General features: G+C 37.0%; 2 protein-coding genes across 2 annotated transcripts in view; both read left to right on the top strand.

Annotated features, from left to right (window-relative positions):
* The window catches only part of LOC143863742 (alcohol-forming fatty acyl-CoA reductase-like), a 28,265-nt gene extending 22,344 nt beyond the window's left edge, over nt 1–5,921 (top strand). Inside the window, exon 10 of the mRNA XM_077374502.1 lies at nt 5,626–5,921. Within this exon, the coding sequence (XP_077230617.1) occupies nt 5,626–5,779 (154 nt within the window). The 3' untranslated portion in view covers nt 5,780–5,921. The remainder of the gene's footprint in view (nt 1–5,625) is intronic.
* Nucleotides 5,922–10,550: 4,629 nt separating this feature from the next.
* LOC143863350 (Transducin/WD40 repeat-like superfamily protein) overlaps nt 10,551–14,399 on the top strand; it is a 43,085-nt gene continuing 39,236 nt past the window's right edge. Inside the window, exons 1-3 of the mRNA XM_077374031.1 lie at nt 10,551–11,892; nt 13,292–13,418; nt 13,623–13,663. Of these exons, the coding sequence (XP_077230146.1) occupies nt 11,045–11,892; nt 13,292–13,418; nt 13,623–13,663 (1,016 nt within the window). The 5' untranslated portion in view covers nt 10,551–11,044. The remainder of the gene's footprint in view (nt 11,893–13,291; nt 13,419–13,622; nt 13,664–14,399) is intronic.

Here is a 14,399-nt window from a genome sequence, read left to right as displayed (position 1 = left end):
CAGAGTTCCTTCAAAGGTTAGATCGATCGAAATTCTCAGGTTCATACATTTTTGTATTGTTACTGCTATTGTAAGCCTCTATACTCTATGGCTTTAATCTCTATGGGCTTGAATGCAATTGTTAAGACTTTCAATGACTTAACCTGTTGTGAATAGGGTCTCTGTTCTTTTGTATTTGCTAAGCGTCTGTGTATGTTCTAGTGGTCTTGGTAGTTAAATGAATGTGAAGAATCAATTATTCGAAAATTCTTTTTGTCTTTGGTTAATGAATATAGCTTTGTGTACAGATGTTCGCAAATTTATCAAAGACAATATTATTCCCTTGATTTTGTGTGATCGACACAAGTTGTCTGGCAGCTTTGATTTCTTGTCTTTTAGTTTCTTCTTCTCATTCATATGGTTTGTAGAAGATAGCTCTGTGCTTTTGTTTGCCTTCTATCACATTGTATGCTAATTTCTTTGGGGACTCAAGCATGTGATTGGGAGTTTAGATTCGGCCATGGTTATGTTCCCTGTTTTAGCACAATTCAGCCATGGTTATGTTCCCTATTTTAGCACAATTCAGCCCATGATTATGCTCCTTGTTTTGTCACAATTCAATCCCTACATGTTCCTTGTTTGGCTTATCTAATTTTGAAGCTTGTATGGTCCCAATTTTCCTTCTTGTTAGTTTAGCTTGAGCTTTATCTGATTTGTAGTGTAATTTTCCCATATATGCTATTGTGGTCTGTTGTAAATATTACCATCTGTTGGAGATAACATCTTTGAGATTTAAGGAGATAGTTGTCAAATGCTTGCCTTGTTTTTTAGAAGCACGGTTATATGGGTCAAAAGTTGAAGAACAGATGTTGAACTTCATAAAACTAAAAATTGAATGCTTCTCTTTTGGCTATGTATATGTATGCTCTGGTAATATGTTGGGCAAATTCACTTGATGTGCTGAGTTTCGATATCTTGCTCATGCTATTGTTTGAGGCGTATGTGTGTAGGCTTTATGAAATGAAGTGCAAATGTTCAATTTTGAGGTCAAGCTAACACATTTTCTTATATCATTGGAGGGATTTACCCGGTCATGGTAGTACCCTCTTTCTTTAGATAGAGATTTCTTAGATTTTTAGACACTCTCAGGTATTTGTCCTCTCATTGCAAGGGCGATGAAGGCGTTAGCCCAAGCCCATCATTAGAGGATTTGCTCAGTCCAAGTAGCACTCCCCTCTTTCTTTTCAAAAGACTTGACCAGTCTTTTATGTGTGTGTTTTGCATATGGTTTAATTTTTATGTCAGTTATTGTTCAAATATATAGTTTAGTCCTATATAATTTTTTGATCATATATATTTTGGTTCTAGATTATGTACATTTCAATTTAGTAATTTATTTTTTCTTATCTGTGAATAGGATTTTGCTGTCCAATGGCTTTAAAATGAGAAAATCATTTTTCTTTGTCTTGATAAATATATAAAAAAAAACTGAATAAAGAGTACTTTGAAATAAAATTTGAGAAGATTTCGATAAGGATTTCCAAAATTAAGCCTATAGTCCAGTACTTATAAATTTAATACTTCTCTTTCATACTAAGCTTTGAGTTAGGGTTCGAAGACGGTAATAAATGGATTGTTCAGGTGAGATTATCTCAAAGCTTATTATACTAATTCCTTTTTATTTAAATAAATTGTTTAATAGGAAGAATGAGATCAGATGACTACTCTATTCGATATTATCGACATGAGTACTGTCTGATTTCAAGGCGGGATATAGAAATATTATCATGTGTATATGATATCAGATGATTACTTTAGCATCATCTGATTTCATCCCTATATTGGGGTGGTGTTTGTGGTTGGGCATAGAAGTGTTTGATATTGTTTTCTTTTACTTTATTAGGCTATCCAGCGGCTGGTCTGGACTAATTAATGTTGTTTATCATTTTATGATTGCTATAGATTTTTTATTATTATTTATTGAAAATTCTTCTTTGCTTAGCACTTGATTTATTTTTATAAGAATAGAATGGAATTTGCGATTATCTGGTAGTCTTTTCTTCTCTCTTTGATAGACTAACACAGTCTTATAGATTTCTGTTAAATTTCTTTAGATACTAAAATCCCCTCTCATTGCAAGGGCTATGAAGGAGTCATCCCGAGCCCATTATTTTAGAGGACTTGCATAGTCCTAGTAGTGTTTTCCCTTCTAATCTTTTCTTCATTTTATGAGACTGTTTAAGTCTTTCAGGTTTCTTTCCTTTGTCATTTCGAGCCCATCTCTAGGGGGACTTGCACAGTCCAAATAGCATTCCATTTTTTCAAAAGACTTGCCTAGTCTTTTAGATCCAAATCTTTGGAGACAGGCATTGTCTCATTAATGAATCAACCTGAGTCAACCCCTAGGAGACTACCTCTAGTCTCACAGGTCTTAAACCCTCTTCTAGTCGAAGACCAACTTGGTCTGTCAGTTATCTCATTTTCTTATCATTGTTTAGGCAATGATAAGGTTACTTGGAGCCCATCCTTATGCTTAGGAGACTTGCCCAGTCTTGCTAGCATTTTTCTCTATCCTACCTCTGTGTCTAAGAGACTTACCCAGTCTCATTCTCTTGCTAAACCTCCTCTTTGTGCGTCGTTTGGTTTTGGGAGAACACCTTACTCGGCTTTGCAGCATACCCCTACCCTTATGGGTATTGGGTTGCACATTTGTTGCACCCTAGGGCTAGGCAGCTGTCCGGCCCAGCTGGGTGTTTTACCTTTGCCAAATATGCACAGGGTCTCTTTTTCCTTATTACTTGTGAGCTTTATCTTGGTTTGATAGTCCACTAGCATAGGAGTCTGTCCTTAGCTAGAGAGTCAGTCCTTCAGTTTCAGGAGTCAGTCCTATCATCATAGGGGTTAGGATTCTATCCAACCTCTCATCAAATCATATGATTTTTATCCACTCTTGCAAGGTATAGGATGCTGTCCAACCTTTGCGGGATATCAGGAGTCAGTCCTGCCCTTATGATGAGAAGATTCTGTCCTCTTGTGTCAAAAATTCCAAAAACATCAAAAACATTTCAAAAACCAACAATCTTGAGTCTTTAGGAGAGTAGTTAGGAAAATCTGTTGTCGAACTACGTTGGCTTGATCCCTTTCAACAGGGTACGTAGTGCAGCTTGGGATCCATATCCCAAGTCCAACCAAACCTTTAAAAATAAGCATTTCAAAACTTCCAAAAATACAAAAATTCTTCAAAACCTTTTCAAAAAGATCTTCCCCTAGAGTTAGGAGTCTGTCTTAGCTGTTTGGGGTGTTTTAGAGTTAGGAGGCTGTCCTGATTTGTATTGATATGGTATGTCCTGTCGCGTGAGTGTCCCTAGAGTTAGGAGGCCTCAAGTTGATCGGTTAGACACTTAGTCGAACTGATGGCTAGACTAGGAAGCATATAGTCAGCCCATGGTTTTCATTAAATTGCACAGCCTAGATACATATAGGATGTAGGGCCTACCTGCATTAGCTTAAGGCTTACCAACTTGCATTAGTTAGGGCATATAGAGTCCTAAAAATCACAATTCACATGAATTTAAGCAATTGTACAAAAAAGCTTTAAAAATCAGTCGAGTCTAGTGGAATCGAGTCTAGAATAGCAGTTCTAGATGGTTAGGCATAGTAGTTTAGAATATGGCATCGAACTACGTTGACTCCGATTCTTCCTGAGGCCGGGTTACGTAGAGCAGCTGGGATGGACGGCCATCTTGGTCCGAGTCAGGTCGCATTAGAGTTAGGACTCATTTTGTCCAGTCATGTATAGAATTGAATTGTGTTGTGTGTTTTGCTGTGTTTTCTTACTTTCACGTACAGATCTTATACCTTTAGCTGTAGCATGCATGTGTTTGCACACCAGAACTCAGACACCAATTAGGTATGACACTCATAACCTAGTTATTCTTAGGCGACACTTATTTTATTTCTTTTGTGTGTGCTTATTATTCATCTCCGAGACATGCATGATTAGATAGACGTCTTCTCGGAGATATTCGTTCCCATTTCATATGACTTTCGTCCAAAACTCTTCAAAATTAATAAATAAATGGCATAAGAGACCAGGTGTTTGCACTTGGGCGGATGAGGTGCTCTTTAGACCTTTCGAATTCGTAACCAGGCACGAACCCTCTTTTTATAATCTCTGGTTATCCGTTGCAACAGAGCATAGTATGGGATCCTTGGCCCACTTCCTTGGATGGCGACTCTTCTTTGTTTAAGATACGCCTCGAATCTGGGCTAGTCCCCGAATCGAGAGGTATCTCACCTTTGTATCGCCACTCATGCTGTGAGAGGCATTTTCTTTCGAGAGTTCCTTGGTAGAGCTCTCCATTCACGTGGATGATCCATAGAGACTGCAGCGTGTGGGGCCCGTCCCCCGCCGCCTCGCTCTCGGATCGGGGTCCACAACCCTACCCATGATGGGGCCTTTCAAATGAATGCTTACGATCACCACAACAATGTGGCCCCACCCTTGTTTCCTGCACTCGAGCGCAGGAACCCTTCTCTCTCTCTCTCTCTCTCTCTCTCTCTCTCTCTCTCTATATATATATATATATATATATATATATATATATATATATATATATATATATGAGTTGCTAGCCACTTTCGCGGCTGGCTTTTGCATTGGATGACAGCCTCACATGTTGACTTTTTGGCATATCTTGTCTTACTCATTTAATTCATCTGGCATGGCCTCATCACATGCAAAAGCCAGGCGCGAAATAGCTTTCTGTGAAAGTGGCTAGCAAATCCCTATATATATATAGTGTTTGTGAGCTAGAGCTCTTATAAGCTTATATGAGCTAGAGCTCACAAAGACAGGGAGCCCACATTGTTTGGATGATCCAAAGCATTCATTCGATAGGCCCTCATATAGATAGGGTTTGCCTAAAAAATTAGCTTCATAGGATCATCCTATCCCTTTCATTTATGGATTTTAAAAATGGGCAGATTTATGGAGGTTTATACCCGTCCATTTAACCTCCACAATTGGAAGGGTTAGGATGATCCTATGAAGCTGATTTTTTGGGCACACCTATCTATATGAAGGCCTATCGAATGAATGCTTTGGATCATCCAAACAATGTGGGCCCTCTATGTTAGTGAGGTCTAGCTCATAAAAGCTTATATATATTGAGAAGGATAGAGAGATAGGTGATATGACAAATACCAAAATCAATAAAAAAAATATCCACTTCTCAAACCCCGACATTCCTTCTATTCTGTTAACAATATCTTAGTAAATTTTATTGAATTACATAAATGACTGACAAAGTGGCTCTAACAATTGATGGCTTCTTTGGATGCCACCAAAATTAGTTCTTATTTGTAAATAATATAAATTGATTTACTATTATTTGTAAATGGGATGGCATTTTTTAAAGCTATTAAGTATATAATTTCTATGACTACTACAACCGTTATTTTCAAGTGATCATGATTAAATTCAAAGGCATTTGAATATAAGATTATATGTAAATTATTTTAAAGATAACCAAAGAAACCCTTAGTCTTCATCTAAGTTATATATATATCATCATCATCTAAAATGATTTGATCACATGCTCTTAAAATTGTTTAGCGTTTAACGATCATAATTGTGTTGTGCAGATTCGACGACTTCAACTCAGAGAAGTTTAGGGCAGCGATGAAAGATGATGGCATGGCAGATGGGATGTTATGTTTCGACCCCAAGTGCATCGATTGGGAAGAATATCTCATGAAAATTCACATCCCAGGTGTTGTAAAATATCTACTCAAATGAAAAATAGTAAAATAGTTGTGAGTTCAAGCATTGATCGAACTCTTCTCAGCTTATGATTATGCCATTCTACTATTTGTGTAATAAGGTAAAACATGTACTCATGTTTTCATTTACTCAAATTGTTAAATAATTTCTCTTGCCATTCTACCATTTTTCTACGAAGATAAAACAGGTACTCAAACTGTTAAAGAATCTCTCCAACTTAATTTGCCTACACTCTTCAACATTTGCATGTTGGAAGTTTCCATATTTTAGACTTTCTTAAACTGATTGTGGCCTCGCATTTAAGCAACCCTTTTCTTAATTAGCTAATCTAATATGTTTGGAAACATCTTGGAAGGCAACGCATTAAAAACACTTGATAATCTTGTGCCAAGAGATCCAAACGAATTTTGCTTTATTTGGAAGCTTTATGGGAGCTTCATTGCATATATATACTAGTAAAAAACCCCGTGCGATGCACGGGCCGACAAAGAACTGTACGGACCACGTCATAGGTTGATCCAAACCGTCCATGTGATGCAACACAACATAAATAGGTTGTGCCCCAAAAATCATTTCCATAGGCTGATCCTAGCGCTCCAATCTATAGAGGTTTCCATAATTCCTCCTAAATCGGATGGGTAAGATCACCCTATAGATTTTTTATTAAAAAACCATAAAGGAGGGGGGTAAGATTGAAATTATGTGGCTTTAATGGGTGCCTTTGTTAAAAAGCAAAAAGGAGGGGGTAGGATTGAAAATATGTGAGTTGAATGGGTGCATTTGTTAAAAAAAGTCAAAAAAGTGATGTGTAATTCTCATAGAATTTTCAAAAATTCAAAAAAATCTCTTCTTTTCTCTCTCATATATATATATATATATATATATATATATATATATATATATATATATATATATATATATATATACTAGTAAAAAACCCGTGCGATGCACTGGCCGACAAAGAACGGTACAGACCACGTCATAGGTTGATCCAAACCGTCCATGTGATGGAACACAACATAAATAGGTTGTGCCCCAAAAATCATTTCCATAGGCTAATCCTAGCCCTCCAATCTATAGATGTTTCCATAATTCCTCTTATCTTAAATCGGATGGTTAAGATCACCCTATAGTTTTTTAATTAAAAAACCATAAAGGAGGGGGGTAAGATCGAAATTATACGGCTTTAATGGGTGCCTTTGTTAAAAGCATAAAGGAGGGGTATGATTGAAATTATATGATTCAATGGGTGCCTTTGTTAAAAGCATAAAGGAGGCGGGGTAGGATTGAAATTATATGAGTTGAATGGGTGCATTTGTTCAAAAAAGTCAAAAAATGTGAGGTGTAATTCTCACGTAATTTTCAAAAAAATAAAAAAAACTCTCCTCTTTTCATCCCAGCTTATTATATTATATATATATATATATATATATATATATATATATATATATATATAGAGAGAGAGAGAGAGAGAGGCTTTTAGTAGCTCTTCCTCTTACCACAAAGTTACAACTCTTTCTTGAGAGTTCTCACGTTCATGTCAACCCGTACCCGCAAATTTGCTGGTGGGTTGGGTTGACCTGCGGGAACGGATTGATTTTGCCAAGTCTACAAAAATCCACAATTAGGAAAAAGTAGAGGTGGCAATGATATGGGCCCGCTTTAACCCAATAGCATAGACCTATAGGCAAGGCCCACCATAGGTCCCATTGTGCACACCCGCGTATCACATTCTCTGTCTTGACACGTGTCCAAAATTCATGGTTTTTTATTCAAAGAAATATATTTTGGGCGGTGATAAATTCGCAGTAGAGGAGGGTATGGGGCAAACTAACACGTTAAAGGGGTGCGAATCATCCTAAAGGGGGTGCGAATTTATCATTGCCCTATATTTTTCGCAAATAGTGAGCGTGAATTGGCGAGAGGGAGAGATCTTGGGTATCGCAGTTATTGATAAAGACAGAGAGAAGGTTAAGAGAGAGAGAGAGAATGGTTTGAAATTTCGGTTTCGGCATAAATTTCGGACCTAGCCGATACCGTAAACAAGGAATGAATTAGGTTATTAGATAGCGAGAGACTGTATCACTAGGGATTTGCTAGGGATAGATACTTAAAACAAGGTCATTTGGACGTCTCTTATTCCTCAGTCCGTGCCCGAGCTGATAAATTCACCCTTTATTATTCTGAGGACACCCACTATTTATTCTCCTTGAAATCGGCTAAAATAGGTACTCATATAGTTAGGCCTGTAAATGGATATTCGAAAATCCGATTACCGTCCGCAACCGAATCCGTTTAAAGCGAATATTATCCGAATCCGTTTGAAGCGGATATTATCCGAATCCGTTTATGAGATATCCGGCTCTTAGCGGATACGAATCTGGTAAATGGTACATCCGATCCGTTTAACATCCGAATCCGAGAAGTACATCCGTTTATCCTGAATATCCGGATCCGGATCCGTATATCCGAATCCGTATCCGAATACCCGGATCCGAATCTGTATCCGAATATCCGGATCCGAATCCGTATCCGAATATCCGGATCCGAATATCCGAATCCGTATCCGAATATCCGTATTCGTATATCCGAATCCGTATCCGTGTATCCGAATCCGTGAAAATAATTTTCTTAGAAATAAATCCAAAATAACTACAATAGAAACAATTTTCTTGAAAATTATTTTCTCTCCACATTCTAGAGGGAAATTAAATGAATATGGTTACTTGCTTGGAGCCTTGGAGGTAGGGGTGTTCATTATTCGGTTAAAACCGAATAACCGAACCGAACCGAATTGGTTCGGTCGGTTCGGTTCGGTTTTTTTCCGTTTCGGTTCGGTTTCGGTTTTTTTATTTGGCAATTCGGTTATTCGGTTTCGGTTATCTAAAAAAAAATTCGGTTAACCGAAATAATGATAAAAATCATTATTTTTTCAAAAAAAAAGTGTGATATGGGCACTCCAAAGGATGATCAAAACCGTCCATTTGATTGATCACAACTTAATTAGGTTGTGCTTCAAAAATCATTTCGATTGGATGATCCTAGCCCTCCGATCGAAACCAAGATTTTGCTTTTTTCCCCTCTTTATTAGAATTAATTTAAGAGAAAGTCAACTTGAAATACCAGAGAAATTATCTGATGCCCGACCGTGATGTCACGTCAAGGTGGTACGCCAGAGGTATCACCCTTGATATTTGATCCAACAGCAGCATCTTAAAAAGTGATCTGCTGTTGGATCAAATATCAAGGGTGGCACCGCTTTGACGTTACTTCACGGTCGAGCATCATATAAAAACTCGGAATACCATATGGGTTTTCAGTTTTCTAATAGGGAAATGTTATCAGCACTATGTATTTTGATGAGGGCACTCCTCACTTTATTAGAAGTATGGTATGGACAGCACTATAGGATGATCCAAACCGTCCATTAGATGGGCCACAGCCTAAATAGGTTGTGCCTCAAAAATCATTTCCATAGGTTATAACCCTCCTATCTGAATATTATAGTGTTGATCCTAACCCTTTTCAACTTGCCCCTCTCATTCATGTTGCCTTTTAGGAAAACTCTAATGTGTTGCCTTTCACCATTTACTATTGATGGTGAAAGTGATTTCCTACATAATTGTGCTCTTCTTCTATTCTCCATCACTTCTCTCCACTCTCCTTCATGTAATATGTTCCCTTTTACCATTTACTATTGATGGTGAAAGTGACTTTCTGCCTAGTTGCCTCTTCCTTTATATTTTATTATTTATCACCAGGCAACTGATTGGGCGGTTAGGATTGCTTGATTGATGCCATGGACCATCATCCCATTGGTCTAATTCTAGGGAGGTAGAAAAATGTATGCGGGAAGTCGGGAACAAACTCATTGTCACAGATGACTAAAGTGCGATGTGGACATACAAGGTGGGGTCCACAATCTAGACTTCAGCCTTCACACGGTGTTTAGCCTTCACACGGTGTTTTGCAAATTTAGTCCCACATCGGGATAGAGGAGAAAACTTGTGTGAAGCTGTGGGTATAAATACGGGCCGAGGGTTAATGAGAAAATTGCCTTAAACAAATGATTAAGGAAAACAAAGCGAACGGTGGGGCTTGCTCGCCGCGCTTATAAAATATTTTGCGAATTTAAATTCGGATTTTGCGGATTTAAATTCGGATATTTGTCTATGAATTCGGATTTGAATTTGGATAAACAGATACGTTTCAGATATCCGTTTATGAATTCGGATTTGAATCCGGATAAACGTTTCAGATATCTGTTTATGAATTCGGATTTGAATCCGGATAAACGGGGATATTATTCGGATTTGAATTTGGTTCGAATTAAATTCGGATTTGAATTTTGATAAACGGATAGGATAATATCCGAATTCGGATATTATTCGAATTAAATTCGGATTTGAATTCGGATAAACGGATACGGATAATATTCGAATTCGAATAATATCTGTTGGATGCGAATTCGGTAATAAATTTTAATTATCCGTCGAAGTCGAATTCGGATACGGATACTGAATTTTGTAAACGAATTCGGATTCGGATATAGCACTATCCGATTCGAATTCGATCCGTTTACACCCCTACATATAGTCATATACAATTAAACAGTGTTTCCTGAAATGCCGAAAATACCCAGATAAGACAGACCACATCCCTGGAAACCTCACATTCCCGAACGAGGACGTGAGGAAGAGAACCACATGGGTATTTTCGTCATTTGAAGAAATACTATTTAGTTGTAAACGAGTACAAGGAGAATAAAAGGGGCGCATTTATCAGCAACCTTCTCGTTTTACTATTATATTTTATTATATACTGTTGATGATAAACAGTCTAAACCCTAGAAAGGAATAAACCCTAAAACCATCTTCTTTTCTGCTCAAATTTGCAATCAGAAAGTTTGTAAGGATCACACCACAGTCTCCTGCCGAGAACTTGAAGAATTTACAGAAAATAAAGAAGGAGAAACCAAGGGGATTAGGATTCTTCGTTGCGGCTGATTTTTTTTTTTCTAGGGTTTTCTCTAGGGTTTTTTGAAACAACCAATTGATCCAAAAGCTTAAGCAGTTAGAGTTGGTGAAAAACAGTGCTAACCCTAGATAGGAATCAACCTTGAGATTGCCCTGTTTTTGAGTGATGATAGATTTTATTAAAGAGAGCAAACTCAGAGACTGAGATACCATTCAAAAACAAAAAAAAAACCCTAGATATTGAGGTGGTCAGATACAAAAAAGGAAAGTTTGGAACAGTATTTGCGGTGTTCCTGGTCGTGAAATGGAAGAAATTAAGGAAAAATCCAGAAGGGGAAGGAAGAAAGGCACGGGCGCAGGAACGAGGAAAAATGAAGTGGGTTTGAAGAGAAAGGCCGTGGAAGATAATTCAAATTCAGTGGATCTTACATTGGATAGAAGCAATGCGAAAATTATGTTGGAAGAGAATTCAAATTTAGTGGATCATACATTGGATATAAGCAATGCTGAAATTACAAAAGAGGAAAGTTTGGAACGGTCTTTGCCGCGATCCATGGAAGAAATTAAGGAAAAATCCAGAAGGGGGAGGAAGAAAGGCACGGGCGCAAGAACGAGGAAAAACGAAGTGGGTTTGAAGAGAAACGCGGTGGAAGAGAATTCAAATGCAGTGGATCCTACATTGGATAGAAGCAATGCTGAAATTATGGTGGAAGAGAATTCAAATTTAGTGGATCATACATTGGATATAAGCAATGCTGAAATTACAAAAGAGGAAAGTTTGGAACGGTCTTTGCCGCGATCCATGGAAGAAATTAAGGAAAAATCCAGAAGGGGGAGGAAGAAAGGCACGGGCGCAGGAACGAGGAAAAACGAAGTGGGTTTGAAGAAAAATGGGGTGGAAGAGAATTCAAATTCAGTGGATCCTACATTGGATAGAAGCAATGCTGAAATTACGATTGAAGAGAATTCAAATTCAGTGGATCCTGCATTGGGTATAAGCAATGCTGAAATTGCAGTTTCAATGTTTGATTATTCAATTGAGAATCACTTTCAAGCGATCAAAACGATTTCTTTGCTTTGCGGAATTACGGACGAAGAGAGTTTTGCTGAAAGTGAGATTGAAAGGTTCTCCTTGTCTGTCACTTTCTTAACGTGAGTTCAATTTCAAACCCCATTTTTTTCTCTTGATTTTTCGTTGTTGCTTTTGTATTTCAAGAGATGGAAAAAAGACTTCTGTTATTAAATCATAATTAATGATTAAATAAGTAAATCCCAACTAGAGGATATAAATTTCGATCGAAATAATGTAACATTCGGTAAAAAATTTCGGAAATTTTGGCCGAAATTTCAGCAATTTCGGTGGAAATCTTGTTAATTTCGCTGAAATCCGGTAAAAAACTGATTCAATGTACTTTCGGTGTCGGTTTGGAATGAAACCGAAATATTTCGGCCTAAATTTAAGATTTCGGATGAAATTTAAAACTATTGGTAATGGGTTTCCATCGTAAATTTCATTCTTGCAATTGATACAAACATTAAAATTGCATTGGTTTCTATACTAAAGGCCGTGCTTTTATTGATTGAGTGATATTTGTTAGCATCATTCTGAGCTAAATTACGTTGAACTTGAATTCTTTTATAATGAAAAATGTTTTTTCCAGCAGGGGAATATGTTTCCAAAGTTTAGCTTGCGAAGATGACCTCGAAGTATGCATGTTTTTTTTAATGTTTGATAGTTCAAATTTTGCATTAAGTTTACGTTCTGTAATGTGTTCTAAAAACAGTTGGCCATCTTAGAATAGCAAGCACTTGGGTGCTTCAATTCCAAAGAATGTCCAAAGAAAGTTTCATTCTTTGGACATAATCTGGCATCTGCTCTTGAAAACTTTGATAAGGGCCTGTCTTGTTCTTAGCAAATGTAACTTGGTGCTACTCCCTCTCTAGAATTTTGCTCCCACTTTGAAACCTGTTGTAGATTATGCTGTAGCTACCACTTTCGTGGTTCCATCAATATTGATTTTAGCTCGGTCAATTTGATGCTATTTTGTAGTGTCTTTTCATTTTAGAATCTAAATATTGTGACTTTTCTCAAGTACAATCCCTTTAGTTAATTTTTTTATTTAGCAAGTCTACTTATTTTTATAGAATATTTGTTAAAACCTACTTAAGCTTGAAATTATTGGCTATAACCTACTTTAAAATGTGTTAGGTGCTAAAGTCTGCATGATTTTGGATCTATTTAGCAAAACCCACAAAAGGACTAAATTTTTTAATACTCCTCTTAGTTGGAGCATTTTCCCATGTGCTACAAGAAAAATAGTCCACTCAATTTAGTATCATTTTCTTGGTAATGTGTTTGCCATTTTCTCCTAACATGTTGATGCTTTATTTTTTCTTATCTTTGCTTCTAGCATTGAGGATATGTTAAAAATGATTATACACAGTATATGCCTCCTTGTTTTGTTTTCAATTTGTGAAGTTCTCCACCTATCGTCAACTTTTATGAGTTCATTATGTCATCCTGATAAAATGTATTTGTGTATGTATACAGAGAATGGAAGCACCATTATTACCAACCAAAAATCATTCGGTTCGCTTATGAAACAAGAACCCCTCAAGTAAAAGATGCTGTTAATGGGGTAAGCTTACCCCCGTTTTCTGCTGCAACTGTTCCTAAGGTAGGTTGCAATGAGTCGGTTCGTTGGGCTATTGATTTTTTATAATCCTTTTCTTTTTCTATATTTCTTTTAGTTATTTTTTTTTTAAAGAAAGCCATACTTGCGCTTTTTTGCTACGTACTACTTTAAAGTGAGCTGGATGTTGCATCTTGGACCTTATTTACCATATCTTTTTTTATTACTGGATTTGATATATTGATGCAGATGGAGAAACTATCTGGTAGTACCCAATTTTTGAATTCCAGGTATGTTGGTTTTATTTAGCTTTCCATGTAGTTCTATTTGAAGATCTTCTTCCCTTAAAGTTGTAACAATAACTCAAGAATACACCCCGGATTTTATTTGGATTGGTTATCACTTCACTTTCTTGCTCTCTTTTTTCCTGTTTTCATGCAAGTGAACTTGGTTTTGTTGTTATACAAGATTATTATGCGTGCATGCTTTCATCCATAAGTGTGAATTTCATTAGTAAAAATAGAGAAATTGGTTAGCAATTCTCTTTTTTTGAACAGTTTGACTTATTTACATTGGTTAGCAATCTCCATCAAAGGAAGTAAAAGTCCTCATTGTAGGAAGAAAGAAATGGCCAATGTTGGATAACAAAGCAAACCCGTTGTCTAGGAAATCATGTCTTGAGACCATGAGGAAGTACCAGTTACAAACTACCCCGCTACTAGTCGACAAGCTTGCTGTTCCCCTCACTATTCACTGACTGGTGGTTGGGGAGATCTAGATGATATTTAATTGGGACACCTGGTCCTCTGGTGAGTGATGGATTTATTCTTGTGTGCTTATTACATATTTTTTAATGGCAAATTTTATTAGCACAAAGGGAAAGGAAACAATAAGGTGACTGAGATGGTTAGAAAAACACAACAAACAAGAAATGGAAGAAAAAAAAATCATCATCTGACATCAAGGGAGGAGAAAGACAAAGGTCATAATCTCCTCCCGAGTCAAATCTGGAGCAAATAGGCTAGT

This window comes from Tasmannia lanceolata, unplaced genomic scaffold, assembly GCF_043159265.1.
Source record: "Tasmannia lanceolata isolate RefF3 unplaced genomic scaffold, GAP_Taslan_0.1 ptg000044l, whole genome shotgun sequence".
Taxonomy (NCBI): domain Eukaryota; kingdom Viridiplantae; phylum Streptophyta; class Magnoliopsida; order Canellales; family Winteraceae; genus Tasmannia; species Tasmannia lanceolata.
Note: the sequence above shows the minus strand (reverse complement) of the source record. Positions and strands in the feature narration are given on the sequence as shown.